Genomic DNA, 17,361 nt, shown 5'->3' with positions numbered 1-17,361 from the left:
AACACCTAAGTCTGAACACATTCTTTGAAATTTGCTCATTAAGATTTTGCAATCATCTGTATTATTCCTACCCGCAAAAATGAAATCGTCTAGATAATGATCTAAAGATTTTATTCCTGTTATATCAGCAATTTTCCAGTGCAAAAACGTGGAGAATTTTTCAAATAAATTACAACTTTCCGAACAACCCATAGGTAGGCATTTATCTACAAAGTAATTATCTTCAAAATAAAAACCAAACAAATCAAAATCTCCCGGATTCAGTGGTAAAAGGCGAAATGCCGATTTAATGTCCATTTTTCCAATAAGCGCCCCATTTCCCAAATCTGCTATCATATCTATTACTTTATCAAACGAAGAATATTTCACACAAGCAAACTCATCGCTGATAAAATCATTAACGCTTGTTTTCTGAGGGTATGATAAATGTGTTATCAGTCTAATTGAGCCATCCGATTTTGGTACTCCCCCGATGGGGGAAATGCGCATATTTGAGATCGGTAAATATTTAAAAGGACCCATAATTCTTCCCAATTTAATTTCTTTCATTATTTTTTCCCTAATTTCTACTTTGTAATCATTAGCCGAAAGAAGATTTTTTGAAAACACATGAAATCGCGGACCGGTATAATGTATTCTGAAACCCTTAGTAAAACCTTCATATAATTCTACTGCTACTTTCCTTTTAGGATACTCAATCAATAATTCTTCCAAAACGTCAGATTTAATTGGCGTTTTGCCTAGGGCCCATAAATCGTTGACCATTTGATCTAACATTGTTTGCTCTAATACTTGGTCTGTTGAATCGCGCGTAGGGAAACCTGGGAAATACACCTGTTTGGTTTTGTTGAGGCTGGTTTTGCATTTGGGTACGAAAACCCCCAGAATTATTCATCGAACAGCTATAAAACGGGTGTGATCCGTTACACTTAATGCAGATATGATTGTAGGTACACGGAAATTTAAAACAGCTTCCCTTAAAATTGTAGTCGTAACATTTAGAAGATGACATGCTTTGCCTACCAGATGGTCTTGAGACCTGGCTGTTTTCTGTTTCTTTACCAAGCATACAAAGCAACCAAAGTTCGGAATCGACTACCCCCCAACTACTTGTGGGATTCTTGCTCTTTTTAAGTCGATACTGTTCATCATAACTTTTCCAACCCAGACCTCCATGTCTCATAGCCCCAGTCCTAACTGTTTGCATATACTTTAATAAATCTGTAGCCTTAGAAGGATGAGCAGTTATATAGACTCCCATGTATATTATAAACGCATCTGTCCACTTAGCTATATCATCTATCTTTTTTTCATTTTTTGCTTTAGTGACCAATTCCCCATTTTTGAAAACAATAGTTTTTTCCTGGGAGTCTATTAAATTCGTATTTGTCAATAACTGTGCCAAATCAACATAATGACCTGCAATTATTTTTTGTTTCAAACTTTCTGAGACATTGTAACCCAAGGAATCATTAACGCTAACTAATGGATTTGGCATTTCTGAACAATCAGTTTCTTGTATATTTAGTAAAACTTCCTCACCCGACAAAGAAGCATTCTCCTCTGACTGTGTTTCCTTTGCTTGGGCCACCTTCGGCTTTTTGGCGGGGACCTCGGTTTTCTCCTTTAAACCACGTTTTCCTTTTGTGGTTTCATTCAGTTTCGCTCTAGCAGCAACAGATTGTTTTCTTGCTCTCAACATTTTTACAGCTCTTCAAATTTTTGTCTAAATTACTTCTCTTTTTAATTCCTTTGTGATGAAATCAACTTTCCCGAGGGCTGTGTGTTATCAGAAAGAGGGAAATTTAGTTTGAGAACGCGTTATATGACACTACCTTTCCCCGCCCACTCGAAGACTGACGTTAAGTAAGCTAGTTGTACAAGTTATCACCCTTTGCTTGTAAAACCATCACTGTTGTCTTTCTTCAATAAACTCATCTATTTTTTAAATTAATAGATGTTGTCATTGTTATTAATTTTGCAGATTCATAGGCAGAAATTGCCATACAGGTCCGATAACTTATTCCCATTTTTCATTCAATATTCGAATTCAGCCATTCTGAGAATCCGCGGTTTCACCTCTGATACAGTCTGGAACGAGTTTGAATTTCAACCCAAAGACCAGGTATTTATGATGTTTCAGTAAAACTTATAATTTTGTACACAAAAAAGACACTGTTTTTCGCCTTTAAAATTTTATGCTCTCGTAATTGAAGATATTGGGATATAAGGGTTTAGTCTGTCCGTTTGTTAGTCTGTTTGCCTGTTTTTCTGTTAATCTGTTTGTTTATCCACAAAAAAACTTTATACCTTACTAATAACTTTTGATGTGCAAAAGCTAGGGCTTTAATATTTCACAGGCATATTCCATGAGAAAAAGCCTTTCTTTTGGTTCCAGCATTTTCAAACTCTTGACCTTAAAGTTTGACCCGTTTTTGCAAAAAAAAAAAACCCTAACTTTGACCTTGGTCATGATTTTTATGCGCCAGGTTTATTACTTTTCTTCATGTATATTCCGAATAAAAAGACTTTTTTTGATACCTTCAGTTTTGACCTTTTAGCCTAGAGCTTTAAGTTTGACCTACTTTTTAAAATACTATAACATTGGCAATAACTTTACCACGGTGGGAGCTCGGGCTTTCAAATATATCGCGCGTCTTGTAACGGGATCTTTCTTTGGGTAATGTTTTTGATCTCAAAACCTTGACCTGTGAAAGAAAGCTTTAACTTTGCAGATTAGTTTTGAACATTTGATGCTAGTGTTTTCATATTCATGGTTCAAATTCCTTGCGACGTACCATTCATCTTTCTATGTAACCTTTGAGTATGAACTTCTTTTAAAAAGTTAAATCTTGGCCATTTTAAAAGGTTGGTTCTAGTGCTTTCATGTCTCAAGTATGTGTTTCTTGTGTCAAGAAATTTTGGGGGTTCATACAATTTTTCGAGTTTTTGACTTTGATAATGGATTTTGACCTGCATTCGAAAAAGAATCACCTTTTCATTGAGCTGCAACACGACAGCATCAGTTTTTTTCCACTAACACATCTTTTGTATCAAGAATACAAGTTCCCTATCTCACCTTTGATTAAAAGAACACAAAGAAAGATATTGTTTAAAATGCAACAGAAAATGAAATATGGTAACTTTTACAACATTTGACATGTAAATGAAAAATATGTTAGGGCAAGGATACTAAATTACATATACATATTTTTACATAAATATATATTTTTAGACAAAATTGTAATTTCCAGATACCTTAATGAAGACATATAAGAAGGTTTTAAATTGTAGAAAAACTTGCCGACTAGTGTTCCAAGATTTTCTGGCTGTGAGTTTTCAGTAGTGGATGTAACTGGTGGTTCAAACATCACAGCTCTCAAAAACAAGGTGTCTCTAGACAAACTTCCCTGTATACAGTCATTAAAGGAAAACATGAAGATCTTAGAGGGGTTAGTTTAATATATTTATTTTTTCATTCATTGATATAAGAAACTGAAATGATTGCCCTTAAGAAAACCTTATTTTTGTACAAAATTTGATTGTAACTTCAGGTGGATCGATACTTTTTTCATGCAGGCCATTATGACATGGGCAACATAGTTTATACAATATGAAGTTTTTTTACCCAATGAAATAACGCGTAACAACCAGATTTAAATTATGTAAATATTGAGGGAAATTGGAAGTTGTGTGTCAACATTTTAAGATATTCTCTATGCTAAAACATGTTTATTTTACAGTTGATTTCCATTTGGTCAGAGGTTTCAAGCAAAATTTTTCTTTCAATAACGCTTCCTTAAACATGGAAACAACAAATATTTAGTAATTTACATCTAAATCTCAGTTATACTGTACTAATTTATCAATTTTATTTTCAAATTTCATTTATGATTTTTTGCCACAGAGACTTGAACAGTTTAAATGTTGAGCACCAGCAGAGGTTGTCAGAACTACATAGAGCCATCGAAAACATTGACCAGCTTTCCAAATCTCCCGAGAGGGTCAAATTCCTGTCTTTGAAATTGTCTACTAAAGAGGTTCATAATTCTATGTTTTATACATTAAAAAGATTCTGAACAATATGTTTGTTGATTATGATATAACTTTATGAGAAAAAATATATTACATGAAGCCGTAACGTTGTACTTTTTCGAAAGGCCATGTTTTGATTTTTACTACCCTACTCAAATGTACATGTATACCTTCAAATTTTGTGAGATAAAAATATTACGTAACCCTTTTACTTTGAACTAGTTCTTAATGTCTTGCTTTGATTTAAAGTAACTCTACTCAAATGCATTTTATCGAACAACGCCCATTCCTGCCTTACTTGATTTCTTTTAAAACTGCTTCTTTCTTTAAAGGGAGTCGAAGCCATGAAGAAGGCCATTTTGAACAAATTCTTGTCTCATATTGACCTTCAGAGACCAATCTTTTCACTTCCACAAACCCTACTTAGGGTTGTGGAGAGTACAAGGAAAGAACTAAAATCTCAGGGTATTTGTCAAGTTGTGGATAACATGTCTGTAGATCATTCCTGTCCTACTCTGTACGAAAGAATTAAGTATGTATCACCTAGTTATTTGACAGGAGAAATGTTCATGCGATTGGTGGAACGAATGTTTCATCAGGTAAATAACTATATTTTCTAAAAATATGTTACATACATGTTGTGCGTTTTTATGCAGTGTTTATTGCTGCACATAATTATTATACACATCAGTTTTTATGCAAGTCAAAATATATTTTTCAAAGTGTAGGTCATAATTTTGAAACCTTCGTTTAGAAAAATATATCAGTAAGAATTATTTTCAGACTTACGGTTTGATGTTTTTAGGGAGATCTGATAGTTTTACAAACCGATTGTGGCCTCTTGGCAGTAGACCTGGAGTTTGCAGCAAAATCTGTTGAGTCACTTATCAATTTCTCCAAAGTTGAAAATCTAAAGACAGGAATCACTGCATTTGGAGAAAAATCCATCGTTTGGAAAGCTGACATAAAGGTACACATTATGCACAAATGATATTAAAAGGAATAATTGTATAATACAAGAAGACAATTAAAAGACTCTTTATCTAGCTTTTATCATTTCCTTTTATTCTTTCTTTGTTTCAAATTTCGAAGTTCCATTTAATTTTCTTAAACCTGCATTTGTTCTGTTTGAAAGGATGATTTAAATGTACAATGATCATTTGATCATGTGTCTGATATAATCTTTCTTCTACATCTCGCATTATAATATGTTAACACTGTAAATTCTCTCGCAGAATTGTAACTGAATTGCTAAAATGGTCGCATTAAATGTATTTTGGTAATAAATACATATTTTGTGGACATTTTCTTTAAATTTTTATTGTTGATTTTTTCCTTTCATTAAGATATGGAAATATATATGACAAAAATAAAAAAAAAAAGGATTGATTCTTTTCAGGATCAGGAAAAGGAAAAGTTGATACTGGTCTTTCTACAGAATTACTTGGGTCTAGTGAAAGTGCCTGTGACATTGAGAACTTGCATTGAAGATGAGAAGTTGATTTTTGCTCTCCTAAAAAATTTAGATCCACCCAAATTCACATTTGTTAGTAAAATATCAACTTACACTAATTTTTGAAGCATAACAAATGTCAGTAATATGCTATGGTAGATGGATATAGAGATATATTTTTTTGCAAATAAAATGAGGAAAATCTCATATTTGATTTTACACTAACATCTATATATTTTCTTGATATGTTAAAAAAATGAAAAGTGTCTATATAAACACTGTAATGAAATAAAAGCTAGACGTGAGAAATATATTGCTATTTTATGACAATTTTAACAACGAGACTTTTCTTTCAGAGAGAATTTATATCCAGGGAAAAAGCAGTGAAAGACTGTGTATTGATTCAGCGTTCATACAGTTTTCCAGCCCTCTACCCACAGCAGTTGTTTCCCCTTGTCTTGGCTGCTGCTGTTGGATATGGCCGTCCCATTATACTTTCACAGGAAGGAGGAGTTTTACTTTTTGGCACCGTCCAGGTTATTGTTAGAGAGGAAACAGTTAATGGTATTTCTTTTTTGTTTATATTTCTAAGTACTAGTTCCATTAAAAAAATTGCTAAAGTTGACAAAATTAATAGCACTGAAAGAGAGGTTGTACAATAGGGCATCTGATCCATCCTCTGATGTTTTGGAGGTTGGTGTTTGCTCAGCTCCCGATTTGTATTGTTTAAATGGACTTTGAGCTTAAATATTGTTCGTTATCTCCATGTTTCATGCTTATGTCATTGAAATCATTGCGAGTCGTCATAAGTCAATGAAAAAAAAGTTAAAAATTTATCTTTCATTGCTGACCACAAGAGACCAAAGAAGGATGTGTATGTCTAAAGCAGCTAAGGATGTGTTAGAATACTATATATAACTAACTATTAATAGATATCTAATGATTTTCTGACCTGAATTTTCATATAATCTAGGTTATGAATTACTATTGCATTAAATTACTGTTTCAACTGCGATTCATCTCCCAAACATGGAATGTCCGGGGGTCCGTGATTATGACCTGTTCAGAGATTTCTATACTGGGTTTGAGTACGGAATGTTCCGTCTACTCAATCAATACGTAGGGCTCACGGCAGGTATGACCTGTCAAGGAGGGGATGTTTACTCCTCCCAGACACCTGATCCAACCTCTGGAATTTTCGGGGGTCGTGATTATTCCCTGTTCACAAAAACTTTATTGTTTGTAGTTTTGATGAGATGGATCGCTGTTGGTTATCTTCATCTTTTTCACAGGAAACAGGATGCTGTTGATCGAATGTAGATGCTTTCTGCCACAGAAGAGAACTCAGTCTGTAAATGATGATACAGAGAAAAGTGTTAGAGAATACACAAAACATGTCTTCTTTATTGTGACCGATCTTGTTGATTGTATTATCAAGAGACAAGGCATTGTAGCAGTTATCTCACAGAATATCCCTCTTAACTCAGGTGAGTCCATACAATGAAGTATATGGTTATTTGATTATAATAATTTAAAACGATTTTGATATGCATCCCTTCAATGGATTCCCTTTTTTAATTCTTGAAAAGATATTTGTATTATTTCTTTTTTGAAGCAAAATAATAAGAAAGTCTTTGATTCATTGGATAAAATATTTACTTCCTGATTTGACAAATCCTTTTAGCACATTGGTTTACTAAAATGCTGTTTTTCCCATGTGAAAAGCGTTTGATTTTTTTAAATGACAATTTTACATGGCTTATAGATAGAAAATGCTTTCAGAAGAGTGAAGATAAGAAATGCATATATTCTACGATTTCTTTTCATATTTTACCCGTTTTTAACTCTTAATTTTTAGTTCATACTTCTTTGGGCTGCAATCATAATTGGATCTCCCTTCCAGACACTGAACACATTCAATCTGTTTGCACTCTGTGTAACTTATGTTGTGAGGCAGGGGAACAATGTCCATACAACAGAATCATGGGCACGGATCTAAGGGAATGTGGATGTAAAACAACTACTCCTGGATGTGTAGACTGTGGAATATGTGTAACGTGTGCCAAAGGTTTATGGGTATGACCCTAAAAGCTTTAAACTTTTAAAGTTCGAATATTCAATTAATTTTTAACTAATCTAAGACCATGGAAGTCGAAATATCAATGACAGTGAAGATTTTCTGCGGAAAAAAATCTCGAATTATCTGTTATTATACATATGTCTTTGCATTAATTAGCATGAAATGTAACATAATGATAAAACTGTAAAATCATTATTGTTTGTGGATTTTTTGATCATCTTATTCAATGGATAACATCTTCCAATCAACAAATTTTTCCATAGATCCATTAAATCTTTTGTTTATCCACATATCCACAAACCAATGTTGACTACACAAAAACATTCATTCTTTCACAAATTCAAATGATTTCACATTATTAACAATTTACTACGATATAATTCTATTTTGTTGTAGGATCTGAGGACAGAACTAAGACCAATGACGATGTCTTTCACCTCCACAGCTGATATCTACAGGGTGACCTTGAACCCAGTGACATTTAATGAGATAGAAATTGATGTAGTATCGGGGATGTGTCCACCGATGTGTCTGAGGTTTAGTTTATTAACTTCAAGTTTTCAAAGAAAATCTATTGATATATCTGATGTTAAGCTGATTTGAAGTTTACACGTTTAAATGTATCTGAGATCTTACTGTTTTGAAGTTGACAAGAAATAACCATTTATTTATTTTTAAAAAGAAATCTGAAAAATTTCTTTGAAAGCTTTGTCGCATGAATTACTCTAGATATTTATTCACTCAATAATTAACTGCAAACAAGTTGTTAATATATTTCTTCAGAATGTTATTTATTGGGATAAATAACTTTATCGCAAGGTTATATGAAGAAGAAAACATTTAATTAATCAAATATTACATAATGCATATTAAAAAAAAAGAAAATGAGGAGGGTTTTGACAAAAGGAAAGAAATCAGAAATTCTTATGTTCTTTTTCAGTCATATGACTTAGAAATATTCAAGAGGTAAATTTGCAATATAATTGTTATATTTCATTTACAAATACTTTCAGTTCTGAAGGAAACACCATAATGGCAGCCCCAGGACAATCTCGGACTTTCAGCAGCGAGGTGAAAATTGGTTTATCTGACGTCAGGCTAGCACTGGAATACAACAAAGGTAGTTTATTTGTTAGGTCATTTTTACACACTGATTTGTCGACGGATTTTTCCGTTAATTACCGATCATGACAAGGAGCAAACGGTGGGTGTGACTGGTCAGCAGGGGATGCTCACTCCTCCATGGTACCTGATCCTACCACTGATGGAGGTCCGTGCTTACTCTGCTCCCGACTTTTATTGTTTTAATGGACTTTGTTTTTTGAATACTGTTATCTCCATATTTCATATAGATAAAAATGTATTTACATTATACGACTAAAGGTTATTGTTTTCTTTTTTCAGCTTGAAAATGCAAGTTTTGTGACATATTTACCAATGTACATAAAATTCATAATATATATTATAGATTTACGGCTTTGTATTAGAGAGGGTGATCGACTAAAGATACGACTTTCAGCACCAAAGGTTAAAACGTTTACTGAATATCGATTAATGTTGCCATTTCAATGCTAAAAGACAGATGATATAAATATTGTTTTCTACAATCATGAAAATGAAAATTAAGCCATGTTGGTATTAGTATAATAAACAATTCCAACTTCAAAGATTTCATTTTTTTCATTCAAGGTTTCTCAATTATGTCCTACACTGTGATAAAAAAAATGTATGAATTTATAAAAGCGATGCCAAAAATTTATAATTTTTAACATTAAAAAAGTTAACTATTTCTTAATATTTTTACTTTTAATATTAGCATCATTTACAATCAAAATATGTCTAAAAATATATAACTGTCAAGGCAACCATTTGTTTTTTGTTTGCGTCATCTGTTCATGATTTAACTTAACTATCTCATAGTTTACAAACTTTTGTAGGGATCTATATCTAGCACTGCAGATAAAAGCAATACAGCAGGTGTGACCCCCACATTTGTTCAGTATTACACCGATATCTGCAAAGAAGCATTGGCTCTTCAAGAAGCAGGAGTTGTTTGGTAATGGATACAAATATGAGAAAGTCATGAATATACTAGTAATTGGATACACACATTTGACTTTTATATTTTTCTGTATAAAATCAGACATAATACATGTATTACATACGAACTTATTATGACTATTATTAAAATTCAATTAAAAAAGATGGATTCTTTTCTTCCTATCATTTGTTGAAGAATTTCTGTTACTAGTGAATTTTAACAACATTGAGATTTTGAAAACATTCATGGTTAAATGCATATGAAGTATGCAGGGAGCGTAAGATAGCAGCTTTCTATCCTTAAAACCTGTCCATTGCTTTGTTTAAAATTAAATGCACACTATTTTTTGCACAGCTACAAGTATGGTTCGAAGCCTGTTGCGCAGTTCGTTGCACCCAAGCCATTTTCAGAAGCCTTGCAAAGATTTTCAATAAGTAAGAATCTGCTCAATCATTAAATAGATATTCTCTCTTTTAAAGTTAAGTTAGTAAAGACGACAAGACATATATATTACATCTATTTTCTGTAATTGTATGAATTTAAAAGGAATACACTTTTTCATGCGTCATAGACATGGATAATTTTTTATTCTTGCAATTATTGAAGGCTACATAATTAATATAAACGTTCATAGATTAATTCTACTGAGAGGTTTTCCTGTTCATTTTTTCATGATGTTTTCCTAAATCTTGCAATATCATGTGAAAAAATGGTGTCAAAAAGCAACTAATTTTCAAGTGAAAGAACCATTGTCAATAAATTTAAAAATTTAATATCATCTGATATCTTACAAACCAAAAAGAATATAAAAGTTAATGTAGCATTGTTAAGGTAAATTGTAATATTGGAAGTAAACATTCAGCATTTAAAAGCCAAAACGTTAATTCTTATACAGAGATACAATTTCAAATAACATGTATGTATGTCTTTTTGTTTCTATCTATACATGCATCTATCCACAATCTCAGCAATCCTCTCATGAATTCTGATAAGCTTGATTGAATTTATACAGATGACTAATTGCTTTGAATCTGGATATCTTTATAAGGTGCATGCCATCATGAAGTATTGATAGATGTAATTATGATTAAGAGAACGTCTATAAATTTTTTGAAATAAGTTCATAATGATGAAAGCAAACAGCTATTCAATTCAAATTGGTATTAAGCTAAGTTAATTTTTACATCAGCATACCTCTGATTCTTTCATATCTTTGAGAAAAAAATCACCCTAGTAAGATGATGAAATAATGAATTAATACTTCTGACTTTTCAGAGATTCTTTGTGGAGGATCAAGGAACTCCATAGGGATAGGGATGTGCCCAAGATTGTATGCCAGTAATAATATGCCTGGATGGAAGAGTAAATCATTTGGATACCATGCAGATGACGGAGGGTAAGTATTAAACTTCTGAACAAAAATGATGAGGTTTGACAAAGAAAGATATCCATTTGTCAAAACATGTGAATGGTTTTTCCTATTACTTTGACAATTGCAAAATGTGTATTATCTTATTCCATCTTTTAATCATGATACGTTTTCAAAAGCAATTAAATAAATTTCCCATTGCAGAATCTTTATTGAAAAGGGGAATTCCCAAACAAAAATTGAGAAATGTAGTGTGGGGGATGTCATGGCAGTGGAATTCGACGTGAAGAGTGGCGAATTAAAGTTCTTCAAAAATGATCAAGAGGTGCATTTATGAGTACATTTTTTAGAAAACAAATTACTCACATTATAAATTTCATTTTTATTTTCGTATTTCACACCTGATCCTATGTTTTTAGAGGTCCGTGTTTACTCTGCTACCAATTTACTTTGTTCCAATGAACTTTTGTGCTTGAATATTATTTGTTCCAATAAAATTTTGTGCTTGAATACTATTTGTTATCTTTTCAAAATCCACACTCATACAATGTTCACGATAAACAAAATGACTTAAACGACAATGTAAATATTTTCTAAGGTTAAGTGTTACTGGTCTTTTTGTGTTGTGCCTTAAAATTTACAATAAAATTGATAAGGTACATGTAATTTACTGTTCTACAAAGTCATAAAAACAGAAAGAAGATATTATAGAACTGATATACATGTAGTAATTATGTTCTAAATTCACCAGTTCAACCGAACATAAATTATTTATAAAATAAAACTCAAAACACTTTTATATACGACCAACTCGCATGCGCGAGTGCAACAGACTTTAATGAAGTGTATACAGTATACAAAGCAGTCTTTAGTTCGACCTTTTATCCATATCATTTTACAAAAGAAAAAGACTCAAATAAAGCAACAACACCAAAACGAACAGAAACATGTACGAAATATTGATACTGGAAGGGGTGGGTAGGGTGGGGGATTAGTCTGTTGCAATGTAGCAACGAACTTCGAATGACTTTATTTAAACACCCGAAAATCTACCTTATACGTGACTGAATCATGCGTAGCACGGATTCAACCTATTCACCCGTAAACAAAATGAACAACCAATCGATCTCCTTTACCGATGGACCAATTCTGCATACAAAACAAACACACGTGTTTTACCGTAACTTTTATAAATATATTTATATAGGAACAATTGAATTGGTTTTTTTTCCAGGTGTACAAGATGACGGTGCCAGGTAACGGTAAACCACTACCAGATTTTTATCCAATGATAGGTCTTCACTCTGAATTTGAGTGTGTAAAGCTCTTGGAGATTGAGCCCTGGACTCCGTTGGATCCAAATGCGGTATGATAAAACCTCTTATCAATAGCTTAGTTTTCCATATGGAGGGTCCTTACATATGGCATAGAAAGGCCATATATACAAAATTAAACAATGTTGTTTATTTACATAATTTCCTTCTGAGAACTCTCGTTTCATACTACAGAGTTATCCCCGATATTAAAACAATTATTTTAAATTTCAATTTTAGAGTAATTGGTTTAAAGTGTTTAATTCATTAGAAAAGTAGTAGAGGTAGTTAGTGAATGACTTCAGCTGAAGAAAAGGTCAGCATGAGTTCAGATTAGCTAGAATGTCGGTGATGCTTGCATGCTTAATGAAACTTTGAACTCATTAATTATATTGCTGTAAAAAAATCTTTCCACACTGATAATATCGGATTATGTTTCAGAGAAAGGAAATCCCAAAAAGCATAGACTTCACAGACGTTGATGGATTAATAATAAGGTAATTATGGAAAAAATATCTTGTTAGCCCTGATTTACTCCTTAAAAACTGAAAATATAGTACTGGTGTTTTATTCAATATATATATATATATATATATATATATATATATATATATATATATATATATATATATATATATATATATATATATATATATATATATATAAAACTCATCTAGGTCAATGGCAGTGCGTTGTTTGCCTGTTTGATCTTCTATCTGTATTTAAACAACTTTGTTATGGCTTTTTTGTCATCTTTGAACACACGATGTGTGTGTCCGTTCGGCAGGGGATACTCACTCCTCCATGGTACCTGATCCCACTTCTGATGTTTTAGGGGTCTGCGTTTGCTCTGCTCCTGATTTGTGTTGTTTGAATGAACTTTTGAGCTTGAATACTGTTTGTTATCTCCAAATATTACTGTTTACTGTAAACGTCCTTCTTGAAGCATTAGATTTGACAGGATGGTATTTAGTAGGGTATAGGAATATTGCTTTATGAGCAAACTTTAATTCAGCATATTTGTTCTATGTTTCAGCCCACCTAAGACAATTACTCTATCAAGACTTTTCTATGCTCTTTGTTCGGGGCAAATTATTTTCCACAACACAACTAAAACGCCAATTGGTTATAAGGTAATTATAACGAATATGAAATATTCTAGATTTTTTTAAGTTGGCCACACTTAAAATATTCTTTATATTTTGTATTCCAAAGGAGAAAAATAAATATAAGTCATTACTAAATTATTTATGAAAAGGTAATTTATCTAATACAACATTGAAAATTCGACGAAGAAAAATTATCCATTTGTAAAAATTTCCAAATAGAGGGGAAAATATAGTCCTGACACTCTTTTGTAAAGTATATACTTTCCGGTTAATCATTTTCGCAAAATTTTAATAAAATGAATTCAAAAATGTGTAATCCATGTGAATTTTTTGTATTTTATTTTACAATATGAATTCGATAGTTAGAGCCAGCCAGAATATTTAAGGCAAGAGATGCAGAGGGAGGTGGGGACCATAGTACAGGGATAATAGAGGCTAATGATACAAAGGTCATCATGTGTCACGCAGGTGAGGTTTTAAACAAGTCTTCATACATACATAATTTAGAAAGATACTCTCTCTCTCTCTCTCTCTCTCTCTCTCTCTCTCTCTCTCTCGTTGATCGATCGATTATTAAATAGATCAATAGAGAATGAAACCAAAACTTAAGCGAACAACTTGGATTCAATAGTAATTCGAAATGCGTATGTTATTAACTATTTTTGCCTGCATTTTTTGATAATTTGGTCCTATGCAAATTACATGTATTATAATATCATAGCATGTTTGTTTTGGAAACACTTTTGTTCTCTTTATTATATAAGATATATTGTAACTATGAATACAATTAAATGTATGTATATGTACACAGTTTATGATTTAAAAAAACTTAATATTGCTTTTAAGAATACCTTATTTTTTTATTGAAACATTTTACAAAAATCGTGAAAACTGTTAAGGATTAAAAAAAACTTTAATTTTTCATTTATTTTCATCAAATTTCTATGTAAATACTGAGTATGTTTACTTATTTTCACAGAGCAACAGACATCAAAATTATCTGATATCACCATTGAGTGGATTGAACTACAGAAAAATAAAACATACCCTGTAGAAGAGCTTAAGAAGGCCTTAAGTGGAAAATGTCATGTCTACAGGTATAGTATATATTGAGTTTTAATTGTTGCTTAATTATAAAAGATGTAATTTTCTATAGGAATGTTTTATATGGAACTAGAAAACCAATAATAAACAAAAAAACTAAAAGTCATAATCCTGAGATAAAAGTCTTTATTACGTCTTAGGAAAGTTGTTATTGCAAGACAAATAGTTATAAGACTTTGAAAATACCGTTCCTGTATTACACAATATCAAGAGATCCAAATTGCAAATGCCAAATGTCATTTTAAACTTACTTTACCGAAATTGGGTCGAGGGGCTTAGTAATACCATCGGCGTCTGTGTCCCAGGCTAGGTTTTCGGAGCAGATTTCCTTACAAGAACTTCTTTGTCATATATTTATCAGAGATGCATTGGCGATACTTTTTGCATGATTTAATGAGCAGTCCTGGTTTTGGATGCTGTATTTGCCACAAAAAATGACTAGTTCAACGTTCGGAGTAGGTCAAAGTTTTGGAGCAGTAGCAGGTCTCATTTTCTAGTAACTATAATCCCTTAAATTAGCAAACTCGCAGGATTAACACATCTAAGGATGCACACGACCAGACATTATCCGAATAAGTGACCAGGTTAAAGGTTTTGGAGCAGGTTCAATCTAAATCACATATATAAGCCCTATGTTGACAAATCTTGTATGGATGATCCACGTAAGGATACATGCTACTAGACTTGCTTTCAGTGCTCGGTTTGACATTTTATTTTCACGATGATGACCTAGATTAGGTTTTAGAAAATTGTTTATTCTAAAGTAACTATAAGACCTATGTTGACCAAACTAGCATGGATGATACATCTTGGGATGTTCACTACCAGATTTGTTTCAGATGCTAAGTTTGCCCTACATTTTCTGGTTAAATGGCCAGGATATAGTTTTGAATCAAGCTAATCCAGTGTAATTTCAAGCCCTTTCTGCACCAGAATTGCATTGATTTTGCATCTTATGATACACACTATCTTTCTTGTTTTGGGATGTTTGATTTGATCTGAAATTTCTGAAGGAGTGACCAGGTTAAAGAATTTTCAGCAAGTTTATTCAAGAGAAAATTCAAACCCAACCTTAGCCTAACGTTGAAGGATGATGCTTCAGGGATGTACATACATGTAACAGACTTGTTTAGGATGCTGGATTTGACGGATATTTCTGGATGAGTAACAAAGTTAAAGGATTTGATTCAGGTTCATTCATTAATTGAAATTCCATCTCAGTACAAAATTGCAATGATAATGCATCTAGGAATGCTTGCTACCAGACTAACTTTGCATGCTTGATTTGAAGTACGCTCTCCGGATAACCGACCAGATTAAAGCATTTTCAGCAGTTCAATTCCCAAAGTAACTATAGGTCCCACCTTGACCAAACCTGTGTGGATAATGCTTCAAGGGATGCACACTAACAGATTTGTTTTACATGCAAGATCTTACCAGCATTTTTTGGAAGTGGCCAGTTTAAATTTATAAAATAAGTCTATTCCCAAAGAAGCGCGAGACCTACCTAGACCCAAATTGCATAAGTTTTACATCTAGGGGTGTTAGCTACTATATATTTAGTTTTAGGTACTTTGCCTTATTTAAAGATAACATTAGTTATGATAAGCTCTGTAATCTTTGCTGACCTATGTTTATTATATCAATTTATATAAAATCTGAACCCCAGCCAGCAAACTTTCGGACATTTTCTTTTATTCAATTTGATTTTTGAAATGTTCTTATTCCTCAGAAACAAGTTATATGTTGGTTTTCAGATTTCTTTCTGCTTCTTTTATATTTATTATAGAGCCAAATCTTTAATTTTTTTTATTAACATATAATTAATAGCATCATGGCATTCTATACAAAGGAATATTCTTGTCAGAAATACCAGATGGAATTTAAATGACATTTCATGAAATCAAACCATATTGCTGTTGTTTATTTTTTAAATAGACTTAATGCTATCATGAAGCACACAGACTACAACAGGGGGCTTGCCAGAGTTGTTAAAGGAGAAAAAAGAAAGGTAATTCCTTACATTTTTTACTGATTTGATTAGTAAATGGGCAAAACACAACCGGGGATATCGCAAGCAAGAACAAACGGGAAAAAGTCAAACGGGTAAAACGAAAATAGGTGATTTAAGACGGACACTAAAGATCATTTTCGGAGAAGAAAGTCATTGGTTAAGGACTATACAAATAAAATTGACTTAATACTGACAGAGGGGCAAGTTCTATTCCACAGTTCAGGATCATTTAAAAGAAATTCATTTAAGTTAAAGGTAAAATTTAAAGAATGTGTAATTAACTTTGAGGTTATACTCGTGTACACTATAAATATCATGTCAAACTATCAAGTTGAGGAATGCTATCATCATGAAGAATTTTCTTTATTTTCTTTATCAATAAAAATATAATAATGGAATATTTAACTGAAAGTAATATGATTTATAAGCTCTTCATATCAGCAATTCGTTGTAGGATTATGTGCTGGAAATTTTCAAAAACTCTGAATTGATCGAACAATATTGGATAACTCCAGATAATTACTACCTTACCCTACCATTTGACTATGGGCAGTACGTTATCAGATATCCGAAGTGCCCAGTAAGTACACAATACAAACTTTAACGAAATTGACAACTAAATTCGATTTGAATAATAAGAAATTGTTTGAAAGAATGATACCGGATATCATGTATGTATACCTATATGTGTTGTGTTACAGAGTTTAAATTTTCCTGAACAACTGGAAAAAGGCATGATAGTTTTCATCGCTCTACCAAACACGTAAGATTTGGCACAGATAGATTTATTTCTATGTACATTTTGTAGTAAAACCTACTTGAATAAACATTGCTTTCTATATT

The 17,361-nt window shown here is 32.2% G+C and overlaps 1 protein-coding gene across 1 annotated transcript in view; it reads left to right on the top strand.

Annotated features, from left to right (window-relative positions):
- LOC133189455 (uncharacterized) overlaps positions 1 to 17,361 on the top strand; it is a 69,594-nt gene that overhangs the window by 30,075 nt on the left and 22,158 nt on the right. The window contains exons 19-42 of the mRNA XM_061324825.1: positions 1,985 to 2,125; positions 3,295 to 3,452; positions 3,908 to 4,040; positions 4,368 to 4,634; positions 4,841 to 5,005; positions 5,435 to 5,581; positions 5,845 to 6,052; positions 6,781 to 6,975; positions 7,347 to 7,564; positions 7,965 to 8,104; positions 8,582 to 8,688; positions 9,037 to 9,095; positions 9,506 to 9,624; positions 9,964 to 10,043; positions 10,885 to 11,005; positions 11,183 to 11,303; positions 12,213 to 12,344; positions 12,733 to 12,788; positions 13,328 to 13,424; positions 13,763 to 13,868; positions 14,380 to 14,497; positions 16,443 to 16,515; positions 16,973 to 17,098; positions 17,220 to 17,281. Of these exons, the coding sequence (XP_061180809.1) occupies positions 1,985 to 2,125; positions 3,295 to 3,452; positions 3,908 to 4,040; positions 4,368 to 4,634; positions 4,841 to 5,005; positions 5,435 to 5,581; positions 5,845 to 6,052; positions 6,781 to 6,975; positions 7,347 to 7,564; positions 7,965 to 8,104; positions 8,582 to 8,688; positions 9,037 to 9,095; positions 9,506 to 9,624; positions 9,964 to 10,043; positions 10,885 to 11,005; positions 11,183 to 11,303; positions 12,213 to 12,344; positions 12,733 to 12,788; positions 13,328 to 13,424; positions 13,763 to 13,868; positions 14,380 to 14,497; positions 16,443 to 16,515; positions 16,973 to 17,098; positions 17,220 to 17,281 (3,149 nt within the window). The remainder of the gene's footprint in view (positions 1 to 1,984; positions 2,126 to 3,294; positions 3,453 to 3,907; positions 4,041 to 4,367; positions 4,635 to 4,840; positions 5,006 to 5,434; positions 5,582 to 5,844; positions 6,053 to 6,780; positions 6,976 to 7,346; positions 7,565 to 7,964; positions 8,105 to 8,581; positions 8,689 to 9,036; positions 9,096 to 9,505; positions 9,625 to 9,963; positions 10,044 to 10,884; positions 11,006 to 11,182; positions 11,304 to 12,212; positions 12,345 to 12,732; positions 12,789 to 13,327; positions 13,425 to 13,762; positions 13,869 to 14,379; positions 14,498 to 16,442; positions 16,516 to 16,972; positions 17,099 to 17,219; positions 17,282 to 17,361) is intronic.

Source organism: Saccostrea echinata, unplaced genomic scaffold (genome assembly GCF_033153115.1).
Source record: "Saccostrea echinata isolate AGI-Se365-2 ecotype Australia unplaced genomic scaffold, CSIRO_AGI_Sech_v1 ptg000018l, whole genome shotgun sequence".
NCBI lineage: Eukaryota > Metazoa > Mollusca > Bivalvia > Ostreida > Ostreidae > Saccostrea > Saccostrea echinata.
Note: the sequence above shows the minus strand (reverse complement) of the source record. Positions and strands in the feature narration are given on the sequence as shown.